At 42.3% G+C, this 22,136-nt stretch overlaps 2 protein-coding genes across 19 annotated transcripts in view; one reads left to right on the top strand and one right to left on the bottom strand.

Annotated features, from left to right (window-relative positions):
• The window catches only part of EIF4ENIF1 (eukaryotic translation initiation factor 4E nuclear import factor 1), a 42,418-nt gene extending 42,364 nt beyond the window's left edge, over nucleotides 1-54 (bottom strand). The window contains exon 1 of the mRNA XM_027124229.1: nucleotides 33-54. The gene's annotated coding sequence lies outside the window, so the exon portion shown is untranslated. The remainder of the gene's footprint in view (nucleotides 1-32) is intronic.
• A 68-nt stretch (nucleotides 55-122) lies between these two features.
• Nucleotides 123-22,136, top strand: part of SFI1 (SFI1 centrin binding protein) — an 83,288-nt gene continuing 61,274 nt past the window's right edge. For 8 of the 18 annotated variants that reach the window (XM_027124214.1, XM_027124216.1, XM_027124215.1 and 5 more), the window contains exons 1-3: nucleotides 4,207-4,474; nucleotides 12,430-12,559; nucleotides 20,855-21,028. In XM_027124214.1, coding sequence (XP_026980015.1) covers nucleotides 12,462-12,559; nucleotides 20,855-21,028 — 272 coding nt within the window. In that variant the 5' untranslated portion in view covers nucleotides 4,207-4,474; nucleotides 12,430-12,461. Of the gene's footprint in view, nucleotides 144-3,934; nucleotides 4,158-4,203; nucleotides 4,475-12,429; nucleotides 12,560-18,467; nucleotides 18,515-20,854; nucleotides 21,029-22,136 lie in introns of those variants that run through there. The other 10 variants (XM_027124207.1, XM_027124205.1, XM_027124217.1 and 7 more) reach the window with 7 other exon arrangements.

Here is a 22,136-nt window from a genome sequence, read left to right as displayed (position 1 = left end):
CCCCCTCCCCCTTAATATCTCCCTCCACGCACCCGGGCCCCAGCGCAGCCTTCGCCGACGCGCGCCCGGATGTGAGGTGTCCGCGGCGGTGCCGGCCGGAAAAAGGAAACATCGCGGCGTGCTCCCTGGGCGCCGGCCCCTGCGTACGCACGGTGGCGGGGAGGCGGAGGCCGGGAGGGGATGACGGCAGGGGGAGGAGGCCTGGCCGGGGGCCGCGGAAACCCTCCCAGGTGTGCTCAGGCGGTCGTCGTGGGCAGCCCTGGGGAGGACGCCCAGTTCCCACGTGCGCTTCGGGGCGGGGCGGAGCTTGAAGCCCGCGACCCCCGCCCGGCTGCTCTCCAGGCAGGGTGACCGCGGTCGGGCAGTGGGTCGGCAGAGAACCCTGGGGCTTCGGCAGCGGGAATCTTGAGTTAGGCGAACTTGAGGGCTGTGCGCCTTCCGGTTGGGGTTCGAACCTTGGCTATTTTTTTTACTGGTGGTGTAATCTTGGGCAAAGTTCTGACTTCTGAGTTTCGTTCTTATTAAAATGGCCTCTATGTGTATGAGGAATAAGCGAGATTACGCGTTGCTGCATTAATAAGCAAACTTGCCACGGTTGCTTTTGAATGAGCTACAGGCGACTGACAAATTCATTGAAATGTTCTTTCCCGCCCCATAGCCTGCACGGGAAGAAGTGCAAGTGCGTTTGGGTGAAAGATGAAACTGCGAATGTCAGGTGGTTAGTATGTAGTGCTGAGACCGGCTGACGGCCACACAGACGCACATATAATTTTCCTCCTCTGTGAACAAATGAGAGTAATTGCCATGCGGGGAGGAAAGGTTTGACGGAGATCACGTGTGAGCCGGTTTCTGCCCCGTGGGACAGTGGAATGATACATGGCTGTGGAGGGAAATGTAATTTTTCTCGCCAAAGTATAGTGAAGTCTACATTTCTTTGAAGGGGCCTACTTTCTTTGAGCTTCACTTGTGAAATCAGCCGATTGGGCAGTGATTGCGCACTAAGTTCCCGTCCTTGTATATTGGCAACGGACAAAACAATTATGAAAACTTTTTCTTTTCGTCTGTAATGATGAATAAAATGAGTTTCTCACAACTATCCTCTCTCTGCAAGCCACTGTGGAGAAGTGGAGAAGGCCTATTTTTTTGAAGCTCTTAAATTCTGGCTCTGCCACTCAGTGTGAAACCGGAGCCAGTCACTTCACTTTTTTGAACCTGTTTACTCATCTATGAAAGAGAGATAGCAGGGCTTCCCTGGTGGCGCAGTGGTTGAGAGTCTGCCTGTCGATGCTAGGGGATACGGGTTCGTGCCCCGGTCCGGGAAGAGCCCACATGCCGCGGAGCGGCTGGGCCCGTGAGTCATGGCCGCTGAGCCTGCGCGTCCGGAGCCTGCGCTCCGCAATGGGAGAGGCCACAACAGTGAGGAGCCCGCGTACCGCAAAAAGAGATAGTAGTACCTAATTTTCAGGCTTTAAAGAGATAACATTAAAACCACTGTTCTGGTTATCTTTTGCTGTGTAACAAACTATCCCCAAACTCAATGGCTTAACCCAACATTTATTTTGCACCAAATCTGTAATTTGGGGTGGTCCTAACTGGGACAGCTGGTCTCTGCTCCCTTCAACATCAGCTGGAAAGCTGTGTGCTAGGAACATCTAATGGCTCACTCACTCACGTGTTTGGTGGTTGTTGGTGGCTGTCAGCTGGAACCAATGGAGCTACTGCTGGAACACTTACACCTGGTCTCTCTGTGGCGTGAGCTCCCTCATAACATGGTGGCTAGATTCCCAGGCAAGTGTCCAATTAGGAGAGGGCCAGACAGTTGTACAGCCTAGCCTCGAAGTCACTGTCTCTTATGCCACATGCTGTTCCTTAGATAGGCATCGCTAAGGCTGGCCTATATTCAAGGGAAGAGGACTTAGACTACACCTTTATACGGGAAGAGTGTCACAGAATTTGTGGGCATATTTTTAAATTACCACCAGCCATATATGAAATGTGCTCAAGGCATTGTAGGTATTATCATAAAGGCCTGGCCTGAAGCTCATTTCCTGGGTGTCTTCTAGTCTATCCTATGGAGGATGTACTCTTCCCCCAGGCTCTTCTTTAATGTCTTATAGAACCATGTTCTCAACTCACTTCTTACCTCTCAAAGCCTTAATCTATCCTTATTAAAGGAGAAGACAATTATTACCTAGGAATAAAGGTAATCATTTACTAAGGGAGGGCATCTGTGAACTTCTTTCACCTGTGTCATGTAAAAGCTAGATGCTTGCAAATCCTTGTTTCGTTGTTGCTTTTGAATGTTATTCTCTTTGGCAGGAATGATAATTTGTAATTCTAAATGCCCCCTTTTGCAATGATAATGAATTTTCAAATATCAGTATAGGAACCCCCTTTGAGAGAGTAAGAGAAAAAAGATTCTACTTCTTTACTAAATATTTGTAAGATCTTGGTTTAGGTTCAAATTCTTGTTTCAAAATTTGGCATAAGGGGACTCCCAACTTTCAGTCAGTTGGGGAAATTAACAGTCCAAGAACAGCAGAGAAGCAAATAGAAATCAGAAACTAAAAATTTTGAGAGCAGCCTCAACTCAGACCTCCACTGCTCTCCACCTTTCTAAATGAGCTTTTTCCTACTCAGCTTTTCTTTCTCCAAGGGTAATCCCTACTTCCAAGAAAATAGGATTTGAACAGTTTCACAGTTGCGGCATCATGTATTCAACGACTACAAAGAAATTATTAAGAGACTTCTGTAAGACCATAGAGCAAATTATTTGCTGAGCCTAAACCCTTTCTGGCACTTTACATCTTTGATTTTATATATGCAAAGTAGTTAAGAGTCTGACATCACCAAGCGCTGCTGCACTAGCTATTGTTATTCTATATTGTTATCTAATCTTACCCAATGGGACTAATTATTTTCATTATAATTCAAATGCAAATGCCTTTAATTCCTTCCTAAATTAGTCAAAGCTGATGGTGGTAAATGTACATGACAAAGTATCAGCAAATCATTTAGAAAGCGTGCTTACCGATTTTTCATCCTGGATTGTCATAATTTGTATAAATGTAATTTAATAAAGTACTTAAAAGAGTAACATTACAGTAAGTAAATATTAGTTACAGTGTTAATCAGGACTTTGAAAGTAACTAAATTATTTAAAAACTACTTTGCCACATAACTTCAGATTAAAGATTGGTTCCCGTGTCCCGCTAAAATGGAACTTCTTTTAAACACTTTTAATTACAAAACTTAACATAGGTAAAAAAAAAAGCAAAAATGCAAATTACCTGTGATTCTAATACCAAGGCACCCAACAAGTTTTTTTTCCTTCATGTTTTTAATGTAAAATCTTTCAGGCATTTAAATGCATAATGCTAGCCTTTGTTTTGCGCTCTCCACCAGAAATATCAAGTGCTTTCAAATGATGCTTTACGAAGCACAGGAGAAAAGGATATAAAAATGCCCTACCTTAATAACCTATAATGAAAAATAATCTGAAAAAGAATAGTGTATATATATACATAAAACTGAATCACTTTGCTGTATACCTGAAACTAACAGCATTGTAAATCAACTATTCGTTAATTTAAAAAAATGCCCTACCTACCCATCCCCACTTTTTAAAATTTGGGCCCACTCTGATCATCTTTTAAATTAATGACTATTTACTAACAATGCTTGTTAATTACATTTTAAAAGTAATGGTTAAGAGACGCCATCAACCTGGGATAATCTTAATTCGCCGGCGGCGCAACCCTCACCCGCGCGGTCAAGATTGACGACCCCCTAGTCTACGAATGCGCGCGCCCCAGGCCCCGGGGACCGGCTTGCGTTCCCCGGAAACCATCGAGAACCGAGAGCCAGAGAGGCTCACGCGGAAGCCGGGAGGTGGGGGAAGGAGGGCCTCGGTCCGCGCCGGCCTCTACACGGGAGCCTCGTCCCTGGTGCTTGCCACGCGAAGCGTAACTCGGGAATCCGCTTCAAGACAGCTCCCACTCCTCGTGTCTAAGAGTAGCAGTGGGAGGCTGAGCTGTGAAAGAAGCGAGTGGGCCACGGGGGCAGAGAGCTCTCCGCGGGGCCGCCCTGACAGCGCGTCTATCCACGCACCTCAAGGCCAACTCGCATTGCTGGGGCTCCAAGGCGGCCACGGGGAGGTGAGTCGCCTGCTGCCCTGAGGCTCGGCCGTCTCTCGGGTCTCGGGCTGGGCGTCCCTCACGCACGCCGCGTCGCCGTGGAGATGGGGGCGGGGCCGGCGCGAGATCTGCGTCTTAAGGGGCGGGAAAGCGCGGAGGCTGGCGTAGGCCGCGCGGGCTTTAGGAGGCTGCACCGCGTCTGCCGGGATTTCTCTGAAGCGTGAGGCGGGAGTGCTCGGCCTCTCCGGCCGGAGCGCAGCGACGAGCGCACGTCCCTCCGAGCCTGGCCGGTGACTGCCCTGTGGGAGCGTCCGTTTCCTCCTCCTCTAGAAGTGCAGGTGAGGCTACCTCCCCATGGGGCTGAGGTCCGAGAATGGAGGAGAGGTGGAAAGGACGCGCAGGACGGCTCCCGGGGCCCACGTTCCTCGCCCGACGTCCTCCTGCGCGTCTGGGGCGCCGCAGGCGGGTGCTGGTGCCGCGTCAGTGCAAGGCTCGTTAGCGTGCGCGTATCCGAATTCGGGGTTTCTGGATCCCTGCTGCTTGGCCGAGCGACGGGCGAGGGTTTTCAGACCGTAGGGGCCACACCTGAGCCCCGAGGGCTAATTGGGCAAACACCCGCAGCGGGAGATTAGTGCTCCGTTTTTATTTGATGGGAGGCCTTTCAGATTTATTGTTAATCTCTGGATTATAGTGAAGATTTGTTATTCGTTGACTGAATCGTGTTAGGACCCTGAGTACCAGCCCCAGCTGTCCTACTTAGCTGGTGACCTGGGGCACTTCTTCTTTAAAATAAAGATGGTTACCACCTGTTGGGGTGGTTGTATTAAAGCAGGTAATTAATGAAAACTGTTTAGTACTGTGCCTGGCACAGAGTACCAGCTCCATGAATGCTATTTTGAATCTAATCTATACACTCTAGGTGACATGGTACCCGCCTAAGTGCCATGGAAATATGAGACTTGGAGGTGTCATGGAAGGCTTCCTGGAAGAAGTAGTTGAAGCTTATTCTGCGACCTAGTATATAAATTTGGGTATTTTCTTGCTTTTCTTTAGTAAGATCATTCATTTCTCAGTTATTGTTAGGAGCTGCAGAATACTGTAGAAACTTCTTTAAGATACTTTTACATTTTTCGAATTCACATGTGTATTTAAAAATTAATATTAAAACCTTAAATTAGAAAATGGTCTCCAGGCTCTAATTCCAATTTCCATTCTGTTCCTCCTGATGTTATTTGTAAATTGGAAGTAAATAACCTTATAGGTGATATTTCTTGATTTGTTAGGTTTACACGTTAAGTGTTGACCGTTCATGGGAAATGCACAGGTTTTCTTCCCTCATCTCACCAGCGTGGTTATGTGGTAATTTGTTGTTAATAGTGTTTACATTATATAACAGATATTCACTGCTGAACCGAGTAGACTAACTGCAATTCTTCCTTTCTCTTACATCCCGTCATTTTTTCTGAGAATTAATAATTGTCTTATTTTCTTATTTTCCTAGTATTCCATGCACAGATCACTAATGTTTTTTTCTGAATGCTTCAGTATTTCTCATAGACATGTCAGTAATTTTTTGCATACTCTCAAAACCATCAGTTCCATTTCTTTCCTGGAGACTTTCCTCCTCTGCTCTAATCTGTTCTGGTGGCTCTGTGCCTGCTGTTCCCAGTTCTAATCCAGAGACTTACTTTCACATCTGTCCTGGAATTTGTTTCTTTTTACTATTCTTTTGTTTTAGATTCACTGTTCCCAGATCCCTGGGTTTGTTTTTTTTTTTTCTTGATTTATTTCCTTGGTTTTTGGAGCACATTTTCCTGTACTACTACTACTTCTAGTACTTCCTCCTCTTCTTTTTTTAATAGCTTTATTGTGATATAATTCACATACCATACAGTTCACACATTTAAAGTGTTCAGTTGTTTTTAGTATATTCCCAGTTATCCAACCATCACCTTAATCAATTTTAGAACATTTTAATTACCCAAAAAAGAAACCCTTACCTATTAGTAAGTCACTTCACTGTTTCCCTTCAATCCTCCCAGCTGTAGGCAAGCACCATTTTACTTACAGACGCTATAGATTTTCCTGTTCTGAGCATTTCATATAAATGGAATCATACAATACGTGGTCCTTTGTTATTGGCGTCTTTCACTTAGCATAATGTTTTCCAGGCTCATCCATGTTTTAGCATGTAACAGTACTGCATTTCTTTCTATGGCTGAGTAATATTCCATTGTATGGATATATCATATTTTGTTTATCCATCCTTTAGTTGGTGGGCATTTGGGCTTCTACTTTTTGGCTATTACGAATAATGCTGCTACGAATATTCATGTACAAGTTTTTGTATAGACATACGGTTTCAGTTCTCTTAGATATATACCAAGAGTGGGATTGCTGGATCAAATGGTAACTCTGTATTTGTCTTTTTAGTAACTGCCAGGTTGTTTTCCAAAGTGGCTGCACCATTTTACATTACTACCAGCAGTGTAGGAGGGTTTCAGTTTCTCTACATCTTCACCAATACTTATTATTATCCTTCTGTCTTTTTGATTATGCCCATTCTGATGGGTACCTCATTGTGATTTGATTTTTATTTCCCTGATGGCTAATGGTGTTGAGCATCTCAATGTTCTTATTGGCTGATTATATATCTTCTTTGAAGAAATATCTAGTCACATCCTTTATCCATTTTTAAATTTGGTTAATTGTCTTTATTATTGAGTTATAGGAATTTAAAAAATATAGTCTAGATACAAGTTCCTTAGCAAATATGCAAATATTTTTCCCATTCATTGAGTTATCTTTTCACTTTCTTTTTTTTTCTTTTCACTTTCCTGATGATGTCCTTTGAAGCACGAATGTTCAATAAAAAAATTTATTTAATTTTGGCTGCTCTGGGTCTTAGTTGCGGCACACGGATCTTTAGTTGTGGCACGTGGACTTCTTAGTTGTGGCATGCATGCGGGATCTAGTTCCCCGACCAGGGATCGAACCCCGGGCCTCCAGCATTGGGAGTGCAGTCTTACCCACTGGACCACCAAGGAAGTCCCACCAATGTTTAATTTTGATAATGTCCAGTTTTCCTGTATCTTCTCAATAAATGCATATCTTAAGCCTTTTCTCCTTGCATGTTGGAAAAAGTGTTTGATCTACCGTGACATTTGGCCTTGGTTCAGGACCTCTCATCTGAGGATTTACATCTTTCAGTTTTGAGACAATTCTTATTTCTTTGATAATTTCTTCCTCTTTCGTTCTCTCATATCTCTCTGGAATTCCTGCTAGTTATATATCTGATCCCCTGGATTGAGCCTTTGATTTTCTAACTTTATTTCCTTTCGTCATTTTCCCCCCTCTTCCTATTTCTGGGACATTTCTTCAACTTTATTAGCCACCTTCTAATGTTTTGATTCTCCTATATCTTTCTTGTTCTGTTTTTGTTTTCTTTTAAATAATATCCTTATTTTATTCTATGTGTATATAATATGTTCTCTTATCTCACTGAGGATATTAATCATAGGGTTTTCTTTTTGGTTGGTGGTGGTTTTTTCTTTTCTTTCCCATATTGTCTTTGTTTACTCTAGAATTTTAAAAAATTTTATTATGAAGAATTTCAACCGTGTATAGTATGTACCCAACACCCATTTTCAAAAATTAACTCATGACCTATCTTCTTTCATTTATATCTCTGCCACTGTAGTATTTTTGCTTTGTTTTTTATTTTGAAATAATCTCAGTCTTCAGAGAAGTTGCAAAAATAATACAGAGAACCCCCATATACCTTTATTCACATTTATCACTTTTTAGCTTTTTTTTTTTTTAAATCATTTTCTCCATGATTGTCATAAGATGGGGGTTATCCAACTCTACAACTCCCTCCACATTTGTCTCTGGGCATTTTGTGTATGGATAAGCCCTCCTTTCTACCCCATTTATCTAACTATCTGTTCATCCCTTTATTGTCAGATTGGACTCATGGATTCCCATTTTGTTTAATGTGTTATAATTTATTACTGTCCTTAATTATTTTGGTGCTTAAATTTATTATATTTTATCTGTAAATTGTTCTCCATATTCGGTAAAAGACACAGTATCCTTTTAAAAGAACCAACACCACTATCACAGCAAAAAAAATGATAATTCTTTAATAACTCATTAAAACATTAAGTTCAAAAAAGTTAAAGTTTAAATTTCCCTCATTGTTTCATATTTTTTGTTTGACAGTTGTAGTTTGTTAAAATCAAGATCCAGAATCAAAGTCCATGCATTACATTCGGTTGATAAGCATCCTTTTTTTTTTTTTTTTTTTTTTTTTTTGCGGTATGCGGGCCTCTCACTGTTGCGGAGCACAGTAGGCTCCGGACGTGCAGGCTCAGCGGCCATGGCTCACGGGCCCAGCCGCTCCGCGGCATGTGGGATCTTCCCGGACCGGGGCACAAACCCGCATCCCCTGCATTGGCAGGCGGACTCTCAACCACTGTGCCACCAGGGAAGCCCGATAAGCATCCTTTTAAAAATAATTCTTTAATTATAATTTTCTTAATTTTTATTTTTTTAAATTATTATTTTTTTGGCTGCATTGGGTCTTCGTTGCTGCACATGGGCTTTTCTGTTGTTGCAGCAAGAGGTGGCTTCTCTTGTTGTGGAGCATGGTCTTTAGGCACGCGGGCTCAGTAGTTGTGGCTCACGGGCTCTAGAGCACAGGCTCAGTAGTTGTGGCTCGCAGGCTTAAGTTGCTCCGCGGCATGTGGGATCTTCTTGGACCAGGAATTGAACCCGTGTCCCCTGCATTGGCAGGCAGATTCTTAACCACTGCGCCACCAGGGAAGTCCCAATAAGCATCTTAAGTCTCTTTTAATGTATAAGTTTTCCTATCTTTCCTTAGCAGTTTATTGAAAGAACTGAGTCGTTTGTCCTGTAAAGTTTCCTACATCATTGATTTTGCTGATTTTAAAGTCATTTTTATTTGTCCCTTGTATTTTTTGTAAGATGGTACTTAGTTCTAGATGACGCTTGATGATATTTAGTTTCAAGTTTTTGGCAGGAATACATCACAAGTAGTGGCGCTTCCTCAGGATTCCTTTGTTTTGGTTTCATTCTTTCTTTTTTTTTCTTTTTTTAAAAAAATTTTTGGCTGCACTGCGTGGCATGCGGGATCTTAGTTCCCCAACCAGGGATCAAACCCATTCCCCCTGCATTTGAAGCGGAGCGTCTTAACCAGTGAACCACCAGGGAAATCCCATATTTTGGTTTCATTCTTTTTTGTTGGAGGTCATTTCCAAATGTCTTGTGATTCTTGACTGTCCGTTCATACTTGAGTATCAGCAACTGAGAAATTAATCGGAAGCTTCCAGTGTCTGAGCCCGCTTGTCAGTTTGTGCGCTTTTCTCTAGGGGCAAGCCTGCGTTTTCATTGATGGAGGTGGGGCACAGATGTCTTTATTTCAAAGTCTGTTAAGTCTTATCTACTTTCGCGCAGGCTCAGCGGCCATGGCTCACGGGCCCAGCCGCTCCGCGGCATGCGGGATCTGGGGCATGAACCCGTGTCCCCTGCATCCGCAGGCGGACTGTCAACCACTGCGCCACCAGGGAAGCCCAAGTCTTACCTACTTTTTTTTTTTTTTTTTTTTTTTCTTACCTACTTTTGAGAAGACTCTTCCAGTCTTCTGATTGGGAGCCAAGAAGTGTAGCTGCCAGAATTCTGAATGGAGGCTGGGGGGAGGGAGCTGGATACCCTACCTAGCAGGGTTGGGGAAGAGACTAGGGGCCCCAAATGCTCACCAAATAGACTTACATTCAGTCCCCTCATTTGTGGCCTGTGGCTTCAGTTCTGAGCGCCTTTCCTTGTTCCTTCTAGTTCTGAGCGCTTCGGGAATTCTATTGGCCTGCTTCTCTTTGGTATCCCACTCTGTAGGTTTTCGCTTCTTCAAATCTGTTAGGCCAGTTAATTTTCTTCCTAGTTGTTGCAAAAATTTGTGGAAATCTTTCATTTCCTGTGATCTCTTCTCCCATCTCTTGGACCTTATGGTTTATACCCTTTTATCCTTTACTGTCATCTTAGGAGGTCAGTCTGTAGGTTTACCTTGGAGTCCACACCTAATGATTTTTGTTTTTCTTGGGCTGTCTTTTATATTTGGTTATCATTATGTATATTCCAACTCAGACATAAGTTCATATTCATACAAATCCTTAGAGATCAAACTTATGTCCTGATCTTTCCAGTATTTATGTATCTCACCTGTTAGTTTCCAGACAGTGTTTTAGGTCCTGAAAATACAGTAATGAGGAGATCAGATACGGCTCCTGTTTTCATGGAATTTATATTCTTTATTACAAATTTAAAAAAAAATTTTTTTTGCGTTGGGTCTTCGTTGCTGCGCGTGGGGTTTCTCTAGTTGCAGCGAGCAGGGACTGTTGTGGTGCACGGGCTTCTCATTGCAGTGGCTTGTCTGTTGTGGGGCATGGGCTCTAGGCGCATGGGCTTCAGTAGTTGTGGCATGTGGGCTCAGTAGTTGTGGCTCGCGGGCTCTAGGGCACAGGCTCGGTAGTTGTGGCACATGGGCTTAGTTGCTCTGCAGCATGTGGTATCTTCCCGGACCAGGGCTCGAACCCGTGTCCCCTGCATTGGCAGGCGGATTCTTAACCACTGTGCCAACAGGGAAGTCCCTGGAATTTATATCCTAATAGGGAAGGCAGATATGTAAAGTAATTAGAATGTTGGCACAGAGTGTCAAAGGAGTCTTTGACTGCAGAAAACATTCCATAGCATCATTATTAAACCTAAGGCAGTGACCCATTTATTATAGCAGTATTTCACACCAAAAAAATCTCTATTTGAATCATCTTTCAGTTTAATTTATTTACAGAAATAGTCACTAATTGTGACTTTTGTTACTTGGAATGTAGTACCAGAAAGACTAGGACATAGGTTTGAGCTCAATAAGGACTATTCATTTTGTATGGATAAACTCTCTTTTCTGGCTGATTTCTTATCTGATTGTCATTGAAATATGTGACCTTGATTATAAAGGGTAATTTCATTCTTTTAGAATTAATGTCTCATGAATGCATCACAGTTACTCAACACGGGACGTGTCCACCCTGTTTGTTAGCTTTCCTCCACCACATACTTAAATTTTCCTCCTTTGTTTTACTACTTAATGTTAGTTTCCAAAGGCTGCTGTAACAAAACCCACAACCTGGGAGGCTTAAAACAACAAATTTATTGTCTGATAGTTCTGGAGGCTGGAAATCTGGAATCAAGATGTAGGCAGGGCCATCCTCTTTCTGAATGCTCTGGGGAAGGATCTGTTCTGTGCCTTTCTCTAGCTTCTGGTGTTGCCAACAGTCCTTGGTGTTCCTTGGCTTGTAGACCCATTACTCCAGTTTCAGCTTTCATCATAATATGCTGTTCTCCTTGTGTGTCTGTGTCTTCACATGGCATTCTCCTCTCTGTGTGTATCTGTCACTCTGTCTCTTCTCCTCTTTTTATAAAAATGCCAATCATTATTGGATTAAGGTCCACCCTATTCCAGTAAGACCTCATCCTAACTTATATATAATTACATCTGCAAAGGCTGTTTCCAAACAAGATCACATTCATAGGTACTAGGGGTTAGGACTTCAATATATCTTTCTGGGGGGCACAATTCAACCTACAACATTGCTATTCTTTGTACTAAGAAATAAATAAAAACTATGTTATTTATTAAGTTCATAATGAATATTATTGGTAGACTTTATCACTAAATGAAAATGAAAACTGTACACTGATCAAAAACTGCCTGAAGATTCTTATAGATAACATTGACAACCATAAATATTAATCTTGGAGTGGGGGGGAATAGGAAATCTTGGCCTCTACTGGTGTTCTTATGAAGGGAAGTTGAAGGTCTTGGAGCATCACCTGAACAGGATAGATGAGTCAGTCATAACCTTTTTAGTATGGCTCACTCTCCTCTCAGTTTTGTTTCTTAGAAAATAACTTTTAAAAATGCAATGAAAAATTTTGTTTTTAAATCAGCGACTTCCCAGGAATTCCTTGGAGGTCCAGTGGATAGGACTCCCATGCTTCCACTGCTGAGGGCAAGGGTTCGATCTCTGATCGGGGAACCAAGATCCTGCAAGCCACTCAGTGAGGCCCAGAAAAAAAAAAAAATCAGTGACTTCCCATGTTCATCTATTGTTGAATTAAGAAGGAGGTGCAGGAGACTAGAAGCTGATGTGTAGCTGTTGAGGAATGTGACTCCTTAGAGGCTTCAGGTAAATTACTCTCATTCTACTTTTTCTTATAGTTAGAAGAGGAAGATAAAAGACTTTTTGATTCATGAAGAATCTGCTCACTGAGAAGTGTGTATCAAGCCACTGGTTGAATTTTCATCAAAAAGGGATTAAGCGGAGAATGGAGAGGAAGGTTGATTCCAGGTGAGTGATGGGACTTGACAAAAAAGATAACTGAAACTATGGCCCATATAAAAGCCTGTAAATATTTTGTGTGTGAAAATAATAAATTTTTTAAAAGTAGTTTTTTCCTAAATCATGGGTAGTGAGATAGGAATTTTGGGTAACAGTTTTTTGTTGGTATTTTGGATTTCTCATCTAGAGTATAGCGTATAATGCACATTTCATACTTTATGTTACAGTCAAAATCCATTTTGAGTGTGTGGAGATATCTGTCATTGAAATTTTGACTTTGAGCTGAAATAAGGATGATTTTCCCGAGAAGTTATAACATCGAGGCTAGCTAGTATATCTTTCTCCTACTTTTGATTATGATTGCTTTCAGCCTGCTTTAAGGCTCTTTTGATTCCAAATAGGAGACTCCCAACTATGGCTCGCCTAGGAAAAAGGAGGGAGTTTACAAGAAGGAGACTGCAGTTTACTAACAAACCTCAGACTCACAGTGGCAGGCCTGTGACTTGCAGCTGGCCCTTCATGAGTATCCTGCCCCCTAAGAGGGATTGGTTCAGGGATGTGCATGTGACTGCATGGGGCCAATCAGAAGTTCTCCTCTAAGGCCGAGACAGGCATTAAAGAGAGAGAGAGAGAGACCTACCTAATGGGTTGCCGTAGCAGCTGTTTCAGTCTCCACCCTGCATAGGCAATAGGGGACCCTTATACTGTAGGAGTTACGCAGGTCAGCACACTGAGAGAAGCAGGAAGAGGTAACAATTTGAGACACCAGTTCTAGTCCTTGAGGCTCTGGTTCAGAATTCTTCTGAAGTACGTGAGCTAGGGAATTACCTCTTTGTGCTGGCTGTCTTCAATATAACCATCCAGATCTAATCTCCACTCGTGTATCCAGTGCTTCCCATTGGATTTGGCCAAAGAGGTGCTCTGTCAGGAGATAGTGAGGAGGGAGAGAGGAGAGTGAGGCCAGACTATTTATCCCCTTGGCTCCCTCCTTGCAAGATGCCTTGGGTTGGCTGTGTCCCTCTGCTGAAGCCCACAGTACCTCATAAGGTAGCAGACTTTGTATGACTCTCCTGGATTCTAGTGATTATTCTCTCTTTTATCCCTTTGGGCCTAGAGGTGGTACCGCCTTTGCTTTCACCAGCTTGAGGTTCCTGCACTTTCCCTAGTGGTTCGTCTACACCCATACCTTTGTTAATATGCCATCCTCAAATTATCCTGTGTTTAGTATGTCCTCTGTTTTCTTTTGGGACCCTTGAGAGTTTTTATCATGACTGGTGTTGGGTTTTGTCAAATATTTATTTGGCATCTACTGAAATGATCATATGGTTTTTGTCCTTTTTTCTACTAGTAAGGTGTATTACATTAATCGATTTTCAGATGTTAAACTAACTTTGTATTCCTAAGATAAATCCAACTTGATCATAGTATTTGTTATATGGTTTTTGTATGTTGGATTTGGTTTGCTAATATTTTTTGATCATTTCTGTGTTTATAGCCACAAGGGATATTGGTCTATATTTTGTGTGTGTGTCATATCTTTGTCTGCTTTTGGCATCGGGTGTGATACTGGCCTAAAAGAATGATTCTAGAAGTGTTCTGACCACTTTTGTTTCTGGAAGAGTTTATAGAGTACTGGTATCATTTATTTAATTAATTAATTTTTTTTTTAAACATCTTTATTGGGGTATAATTGCTTTACAATGGTGTGTTAGTTTCTGCTTTATAACAAAGTGAATCAGTTAGTTATACATATACATATGTTCCCATATCTCTTCCCTCTTGCATCTCCCTCCCTCCCACAGATTCTTAACCACTGTGCCACCAGGGAAGTCCCCATCATTTATTTTTTAAATGTCTGATAGAACTCATCAATTAAGCTATCAGGATCTGGACTTTTGTTTTTAGGAAAATTTATAGTTACTAATTCAATTTCTTGTTATAGATCTATTCAGAGTTTCTATTTATTCTCTAGTCAGTTTTTGTGATTTGTGTTTTTCTGGGAATGTGTTCATTTTCTCTAAGTTGTCTAATTTGTTGGCATAAAGTTCATAGTATTCCTTTATAATTCTTTTAATTTATGAAGGGTCAATGATAATGTCCTTTCTTTCATTCCTACTTTTGGTGATCTGTGTCTTTTCTCTCTTTTTTCTTGGTTTTAGCTAAAAGGTTATCAATTTTGCTGAAGGGCTCCTGTTGTTATACTAGCAGCAGCTAATTTGAGTTGGGTTCCTATTGCTTGAAACCTAGGATCCTAACTAACATACAGAAGTTTTTTATAGAATCGACTAGGTCTTGGACAAGGTGGAAGCCAGGTAGCTGGAGAGACCTATTCAGCAGTGTTTGGACCCTTCCTCCTGAGCAGTGCAATCTTTGTGCTTCACCCCCCACCTCCTGTTCAGACTGTGTCTCAGCTCAAAATTCAGTCCTGGGAGAATTAATCTGGTTCATCCAGCGTGAGTCAAATTTCTTCTGCTCTAATCAAGTGGGACATGGAGCTCCCAGCACAGCTGCTGAGGTCCTACCCCTGCTGATCCCACAGAAGAGGGAAAGCTGAATCAACACCCTGACAGTGTTTACCAACGATCCACAGAGTACTTGTCAGGCCTGCCTTACTTCATCTTCTGAAGCAAATTAACCATGGCCTTAAAACGAAGCTCTGTTTCCTCAAATACTCTGCGGCTTTAGGTTGGGGAGCCTTGAGAAGGGAATGAATTCCCTAAGTATTCTGCTGTAAAGCAATCTGAGATCCCCTGTTGTGAGTCCTATAGGACTCCTTGGAGTTCCTTGACTCTCCGTGAACTTTCCTTCTACACTGCATGTGCCGAGTATTCCCACCCAACTCTTTCCAGTTCCCTACTCCCAGCTAATTTCTACTCATATTTCCAAACTCAACTCTAATATGATCTCCAGGAAGCCTCTTCTGACTGCCCTATTCCCACCCAGTGTGTACGTTCCCATAACACCCTAAATTTACCTTTTTCTTAGCATTTAACGATTGGTATTCTCATTGTCATCTCAATACACCATAAGCTCTTGAGAGACTGTCTTTTATAGATATTGGGTGTGTGTCAGTGTCCTATGCTTGCTGTAAGCTATCAATGTCTTATTTTCTCATTGTAAGACATGAGAAACACATTGAATACATATTTGTCTTCGTAGCCCCTGGCCTTGCTATGTTGCTGGGCGTATAGTAGGTCCTTGATATTGATTGAATAAACAAACATTACAGGATACACCTGCCAAGTAAACAGTTAAATGAATTGGTCAGTGCATGCCTTCCCCTTGGCACTTTTTTGTTTTTCTAATTTTTCTTAATTTTTCAAAAATTGAAGTATAGTTGATTTACAATGTTGTGTTAGTTTCAGGTGTACAGCAAAGTGATTCAGTCATACATATATATATCTATTTCAGATTCTTTTCCATTGTAGGATATTACAAGACATTAAATGTAGTTCCCTGTGCTATACAGCAGGTCCTTGTTGTTTATTTTATATATAGTAGTGTGTATCTGTTAATCTCAAACTCCTAATTTATCCCTCCCCCCCTTTCACTTGGTAACTGTAAGTTTTGTATATCTGTGAGTCTGTCTCTGTTTTGTAAGTTCATTTGTATCATTTTTTAGGTTCCATATATGTGTATTACATGAAATTTGTCTTTGTCTGACTTACTTCACTTCATGTGATAATCTCTAGGTCCATCCATGTTGCTGCAGATGGCATTATTTCATTCTTTTTTATGGCTGAGTAATACTCCATTGTGTATATGGAATATACACATCTTGTCTATCCATTCGTCTGTTGATGGACATTTAGGTAGCTTCCATGTCCTCACTATTGTAAATAGTGCTGCTGTGAACATTGGGGTACATGTATCTTTTCGAATTAGTTTTTTTAATTTATTTATTTTGGCTGTGCTGGGACACGGCACATGGGATCTTAGTTGCGGCATGTGAACTCTTAGTTGAAGCGTGCATGCAGGATCTAGTTTTCTGACCAGGGATCGAACCTGGGCCCCCTGCATCGGGAGCGTGGAGTCTTACCCACTGGACCACCAAGGGAAGTCCCTCAAATTAGAGTTATCGTCTTTCCCCCTTGTCACTTTTGGATGAACATTTTCAAATTCTGTCTTTCTCCTCACTTCCATTTTTCTGTATTTCTTGGCTAATCAGTACTCCCATTGACATTAAAAAAAAAAAATTGAATTCCTATGTTTTTATTCTCCTCCCCCATTCTTCATGATTTTTGGATTCTGATATTGTTTTTGAAGTGCCTTCTGTTTCATATTTCTTTCCATCATTCTGCCTTTGTTCCATAATTTAACAATTTTTTAAATATTTATATATTTTTATTTTATTTTTGGCTGCATTGGGTCCTCATTGCTGCACACGGACTTTCTCTAGTTGCGGCGAGTGGGGGCTACTCTTTGTTGAGGTGTGCGGGCTTCTCATTGTGGTGGCTTCTCTTGTTGTGGAGCACGGGCTCTAGGCATGCAGGCTTCAGTAGTTGTGGCACGTGGGCTTAGTAGTTATGGCTCACGGGCTCTAGAGCGCAGGCTCAGTAGTTGTGGCGCACGGGCTTAGTTGCCCCGCGGCGTGTGGGATCTTCCCGAACCAGGGCTCTAACCCGTGTCCCCTGCATTGGCAGGCGGATTCTTAACCACTGTGCCACCAGGGAAGACCAATTTAACAAATTTTATATGCCTACCTACTATGAGTGCCTGGCAATATATTAGGGGCTCAGTATATATTAGCAGATAAAAATGGTCCCTATCATCATGAGGTTTTCCGATGGGGAACAGGCACATATGTACATAGACAAATCTGTGGTTTCAGTTTGTGATCTCTTCCTTCAGGTGTTAAAATAACTTAGATTTCTGGAGCCACCTGACTTACACCAATGTTGGTATCTTTATGGTCTTTAAATTTCCAGAGCTGTAAAGAGTTCATCTGCTGCCTGATTCAGTAGCTGGTGAGAAGGAGCTCAGAGTCTGATGAAAGGAGAGAGCAGTGGGCAGGGACTTTTAGGCATGGGCTTCCCAGTCTGACTACCTATTTGATTATGTAACAGAGCTTCAAGAGGGCACTGTCCCAGCACACCTTCCCTCAATTTGCTGTTTCATAGGCTCTTAACTTTTTAGAACCTCTTTCATTTTTATTTTAAAATGAGTGGGATGAAAGTCTTATTTTTAAAATTTTTATTAGTTTTATTTTGAAATAATTTCAAATTTAGAGAAAAGTTGCAGGAATAGGACAAAGAACCTTTCTTCTCCCAGATTCTCTTGTTGTTAACATTTTACCACATTCGTCTGTCTGCCTGTTTGTTTCTCTCTCTCTCTCTCTGTCTGTCTCAGCATTTCATTTGTGGACATGTGCAGAGGGGCAAAACATTTTACTCACTGATGCACATGCTCCCAGCTGAGGTCAAACAAGGCAATGTTCTGCCTTTTTGTTTCAGCTCATACTTTAAGCAAGGGTCCTTTTCCCAGTCTGTGTAGTCCCACGTTTTCACAGTTTTGTGCTTTTTGTTGACAGTTTTGCTGTTTAAAGTGGCCCCCAAACGTAGTGCTGAAGTTCTGTCTAGTGTTCTTAAGTGCAGGAACGCTGTGATGTACCTTATGAAGAAAGTGTATGTTAGGTGAGCTTTGTTCAGGCATGAGTTATAGGGCTGTTGGCTGTGAGTTCAATTTAATGATTCACTATATGTATTAAATAAGGTGTCTTTAAACAGAAGTACACATAAAACAAGGTTCTGTTTGTTTGGTTTTTTTTCCAGTACGCGGGCCTCTCACTGTTGTGGCCTCTTCCGTTGTGGAGCACAGGCTCCGGACGCGCAGGCTCAGCGGCCATGGCTCACGGGCCCAGCCGGTCCGCGGCATGTGGGACCTTCCCGGACCAGGGCATGAACCCGTGTCCCCTGCATCGGCAGGCGGACTCTCAACCACTGCGCCACCAAGGAAGCCCACAAGGTTCTGTATTGATTAGTTGATGAGAATGTTTTTGAAGGCTGGCAGGAACCTAACCATGTGTTTTCCCTTAGGGACAATGGTTCAGTATATTCACTAACTCAGTGTTTATGGACTTTATAGAACTTATCGCAAATAACGAGAATCAAATATCTATATTTCCCCCCTCCCCTGGACCACTTGAGAGTAAGTTGAAGCCAGTTGTTCCAAAAATGTTATTTATAGCAAAAAGAAAACAAAATGTAAGAAAAACTTCCCTTTTTGTTCATTTTGTACTTTTAGTCCCCTTTAATTTGGAAATATTTCTCAGTATTTCCTTATCTTCCATGACCTAAGCATTTTGAAGAGTTCAGATCACTTACCTTTTATGCATATTTCTCAGTTTGGGTTTGTTCAGTGTTTCTTCATGATTGAACTCAGGTTGTGCATTTTTGGCAGGAATTTCACAGAAGTGATGCTGTGTTCTCAGTGCATCAATATCAGGATATTTGGTCCTATTACCATTGATGTTAACTTTTTTTTTTTTAATTTATTTTTGGCTGCGTTGGGTCTTCGTTGCTGTGCGTGGGCTTTCTCTAGTTGTGGCGAGCAGGGGCTGCTCTTTTTTTTTTATTATTTATTTTTGGCTGTGTTGGGTCTTCGTTGCTGTGTGCGGGCTTTCTCTAATTGCGGCGAGCGGGGCCTACCCTTTGTTGTGGTATGCCGGCTTCTCATTGCAGTGGCTTCTCTTGTTGCGGATCATGTGCTTTAGGCACACGGGCTTCAGTAGTTGTGGCTCGCAGGCTCAGTAGTTGTGGCGCACAGGCTTAGTTGCTCTGTAGCATGTGGGGTCTTCCCGGACCAGGGCTCAAACCTGTGTCCCCTTCATTGGCAGGCAGATTCTTAACCCCTGAGCCACCAGGGAATCCTGGGGCTACTCTTCTTTGTGGTGCACAGGCTTCTCACTGTGGTGGCCTCTCTTGTTGCGGAGCATGGGCTCTAGGCACGTGGGCTTCAGTAGTTGTGGCACATGGGCTCAGTAGTTGTGGCTCGCAGGCTCTAGAGTGCAGGCTCAGTAGTTGTGGCACATGGGCTTAGTGGCTCAGCAGCATGTGGTATCTTCCCGGACCAGAGCTCGAACCCATGTCCCCTGCACTGGCAGGCGGATTCTTAACCACTGCGCCACCAGGGAAGCCTGATGTTCACTTTTATCACTTGGTTAAGATGATGTCTGCCAGGTTTCTCCACTCTAAAGAAATGAATAAGTATCTTGTGGCAAGATATTTTGAAATTACATTAATAGCCTGTTTCTCATCAAACTAGCACCCACTTGTTTTTACATCCGTTGATGATTCTTGTCTGAATCAGTTGCTACTGTGATGGTTCCTAAAAGTTTATTAATTGCATTCTACTGCAAAGTAGAGCTTTCCATTCTCCCTAATGTATTTATTTACTTATATCAGTATTTTGTGGATTCGTATTTTATTTCGTATTTTATTTGGTGGGTTTTAATCTATTACTGCCGAAATTGTCCCAGATTTGGCCAGTGGGAGCCCTTTCAAGCTGGCTCCTGTGTCCTTTTCACACGCCCTTGTCATTCTTTGATCATTTCTTTACTTTTTGACCCATTAAGATATTCCAGGCTCATCTTGTATTTTCCTTGTCTCAGACCTAAAAGTCAGCTATATTTCCAAGGACTGCTGCTTCCTCTTAGTTGGCAATGGTATTTTATTTTATTTGGTTTTGTTTTATTTTATTTTTTTTAGAGACGGCTTTCCTAGGGCCCATTACTTGGAATACTAGTTGGCAATGGTATTTTAGAAACAATATTTGAGCTATCGGTTTGCTTATTGCTGATGGAATGTTGTTGCCTCTAGGTATTTCCTGCAGGCAGATCTCTGACATACATTTTTTAAAAATCTTGTGTTCATACCAATAAGATCTCTTAATGTTTCTGGAATGGAATTAAAAGTCATAAGTTTAGTGTTTAGTAAAAGTGTGTAGTTGTGTATTGTTACAGTTGTCACAATCTGAAAATCATTCCTAGTTTTTTATGTAAAGGAATCTGTTTCCAATTTGTAAATGATTCCCGTTAAATGACACATTAAAAAAGAGTGTGTTAGGACTCCAAGGTACCCTCCAGCTCTATAGCTCCTGCTTAGAGCTGAGCCAGCAGTACCCACCTCCAGATAGGGTGGGTATTTCTGTCAGAGATTGGGCTGCTTATTGTCCTTGAAGGGGAGTTATTATCATTCCGTCTCAATGAGCTTATCTGTTTAATTTCACTTGTATGTTAAAAAGTATTTGCGTCACATGCAGAGATAATTTGATTCTCTCCTTTCTCCCTTACTCCTCAAATTTAAGGTCTTCAAGGGATGGTGCAGTTAAGAAACCTTATTCTCCAAAGATAATGTCCAAAAAGAAGTCTTCTGCCTCTTCTGGGATCTGGAGTGAGATACCTAGGGCCAGGCACCCTGTACAGTATCATCCCTCATATGCCTGGACCCGAAGGGGCCGGCTAAGAGAACTGCGCATCAGGTGAGCTTGCGAGGGTTCCCCTCCCCTGTCTCAGTGACTTTTCCATTGTCCTCCCTTGTTGGTTAAAATGAGGGGATGATTCTTATTTTCTTATCTCAGTTAATTGGAGACCTTGCTGACTGTTCTTCATGGCAGAATGTTCAAAATATTTAGGAATCTGCTGATGTAAGATCTGTCATTGAGTGTTTTCATTCATGGTCTCCAGTTGTGCCCCACAATGTATAAGCTATAAAGAGTCTTCCAGAAGAAGTCTAAGCATAGTCCAAGAAAATGATCATTTTCTGCTACTCTTGTTTAGGTCTTTGAAAGGTATCCTTTTACTCATTCAACAAAAATTTATCAGGTGCCTACCCAGCCAGGTGTTATGCTAGATGCTGAGCGTACAAGGTGAATAAGACATTCCTGGTCCAAGACCTCATGAAAGCGTAAAATCAGGTAGGCTTGGCAGACTGTTAAACAAGCCACAACAGCGAAGTGTGGTAAGTGCTGTGAGAAGGGAGGATGTGGTGCCATAGGCCACCTGGCAAGAACAGCCATGCCAGCGTAGCCAGCAGTGACTTCCTGGAGGAGGTGGAGTTTAGCCAAGTCCTGAAGGATAATGTAAGAAAGCCAGGTAAAGGGCAGGAGGAAGAGCATTCCAAGCTGAACCTGGAGATCAGCTGGCCAAGACAAGCCAACTTTTTCTGTGTGTTCCAGGCACTGTGCTAGCTGGGGATACTGTGAGCCATGGTCCCTGCTCTCAGGGGCTCACAGTGCAGAGGGAACAACAGGCACCCTGCGAGCCGCTTCCTGGGATTTGGTGTTATAATGTTACACTAGGGGTTGGAGCCGGGGTCTGAGAGTACCAAGCTACTTGCTCTGTTTGGTTGGGGAAGGTCCAGGAAGGCTTCATGTAGGAGTGAGCATTGAAGATGAGCCTTGGTGGGTAAGTGGGCATTTGCCAGGTGTTTTAGGCAGGAAGAATAATACGAGCAAAAGCACTAGCATGTACTTCCTTTCCCTCATCTCTGAAATCTTCATCAACAAAATACTTTATATTGAAAGTTTTGGTTTTTTTTTTTTCTTTTTTTGCTGTACGCGGGCCTCTCACTATTGTGGCCTCTCCCGT

This window comes from Aethalodelphis obliquidens, unplaced genomic scaffold, assembly GCF_003676395.1.
Source record: "Aethalodelphis obliquidens isolate GAN/ISIS:26980383/991018 unplaced genomic scaffold, ASM367639v1 scaffold28, whole genome shotgun sequence".
Lineage (NCBI taxonomy): Eukaryota > Metazoa > Chordata > Mammalia > Artiodactyla > Delphinidae > Aethalodelphis > Aethalodelphis obliquidens.
This window is presented reverse-complemented; position numbering and strand designations above follow the sequence as displayed.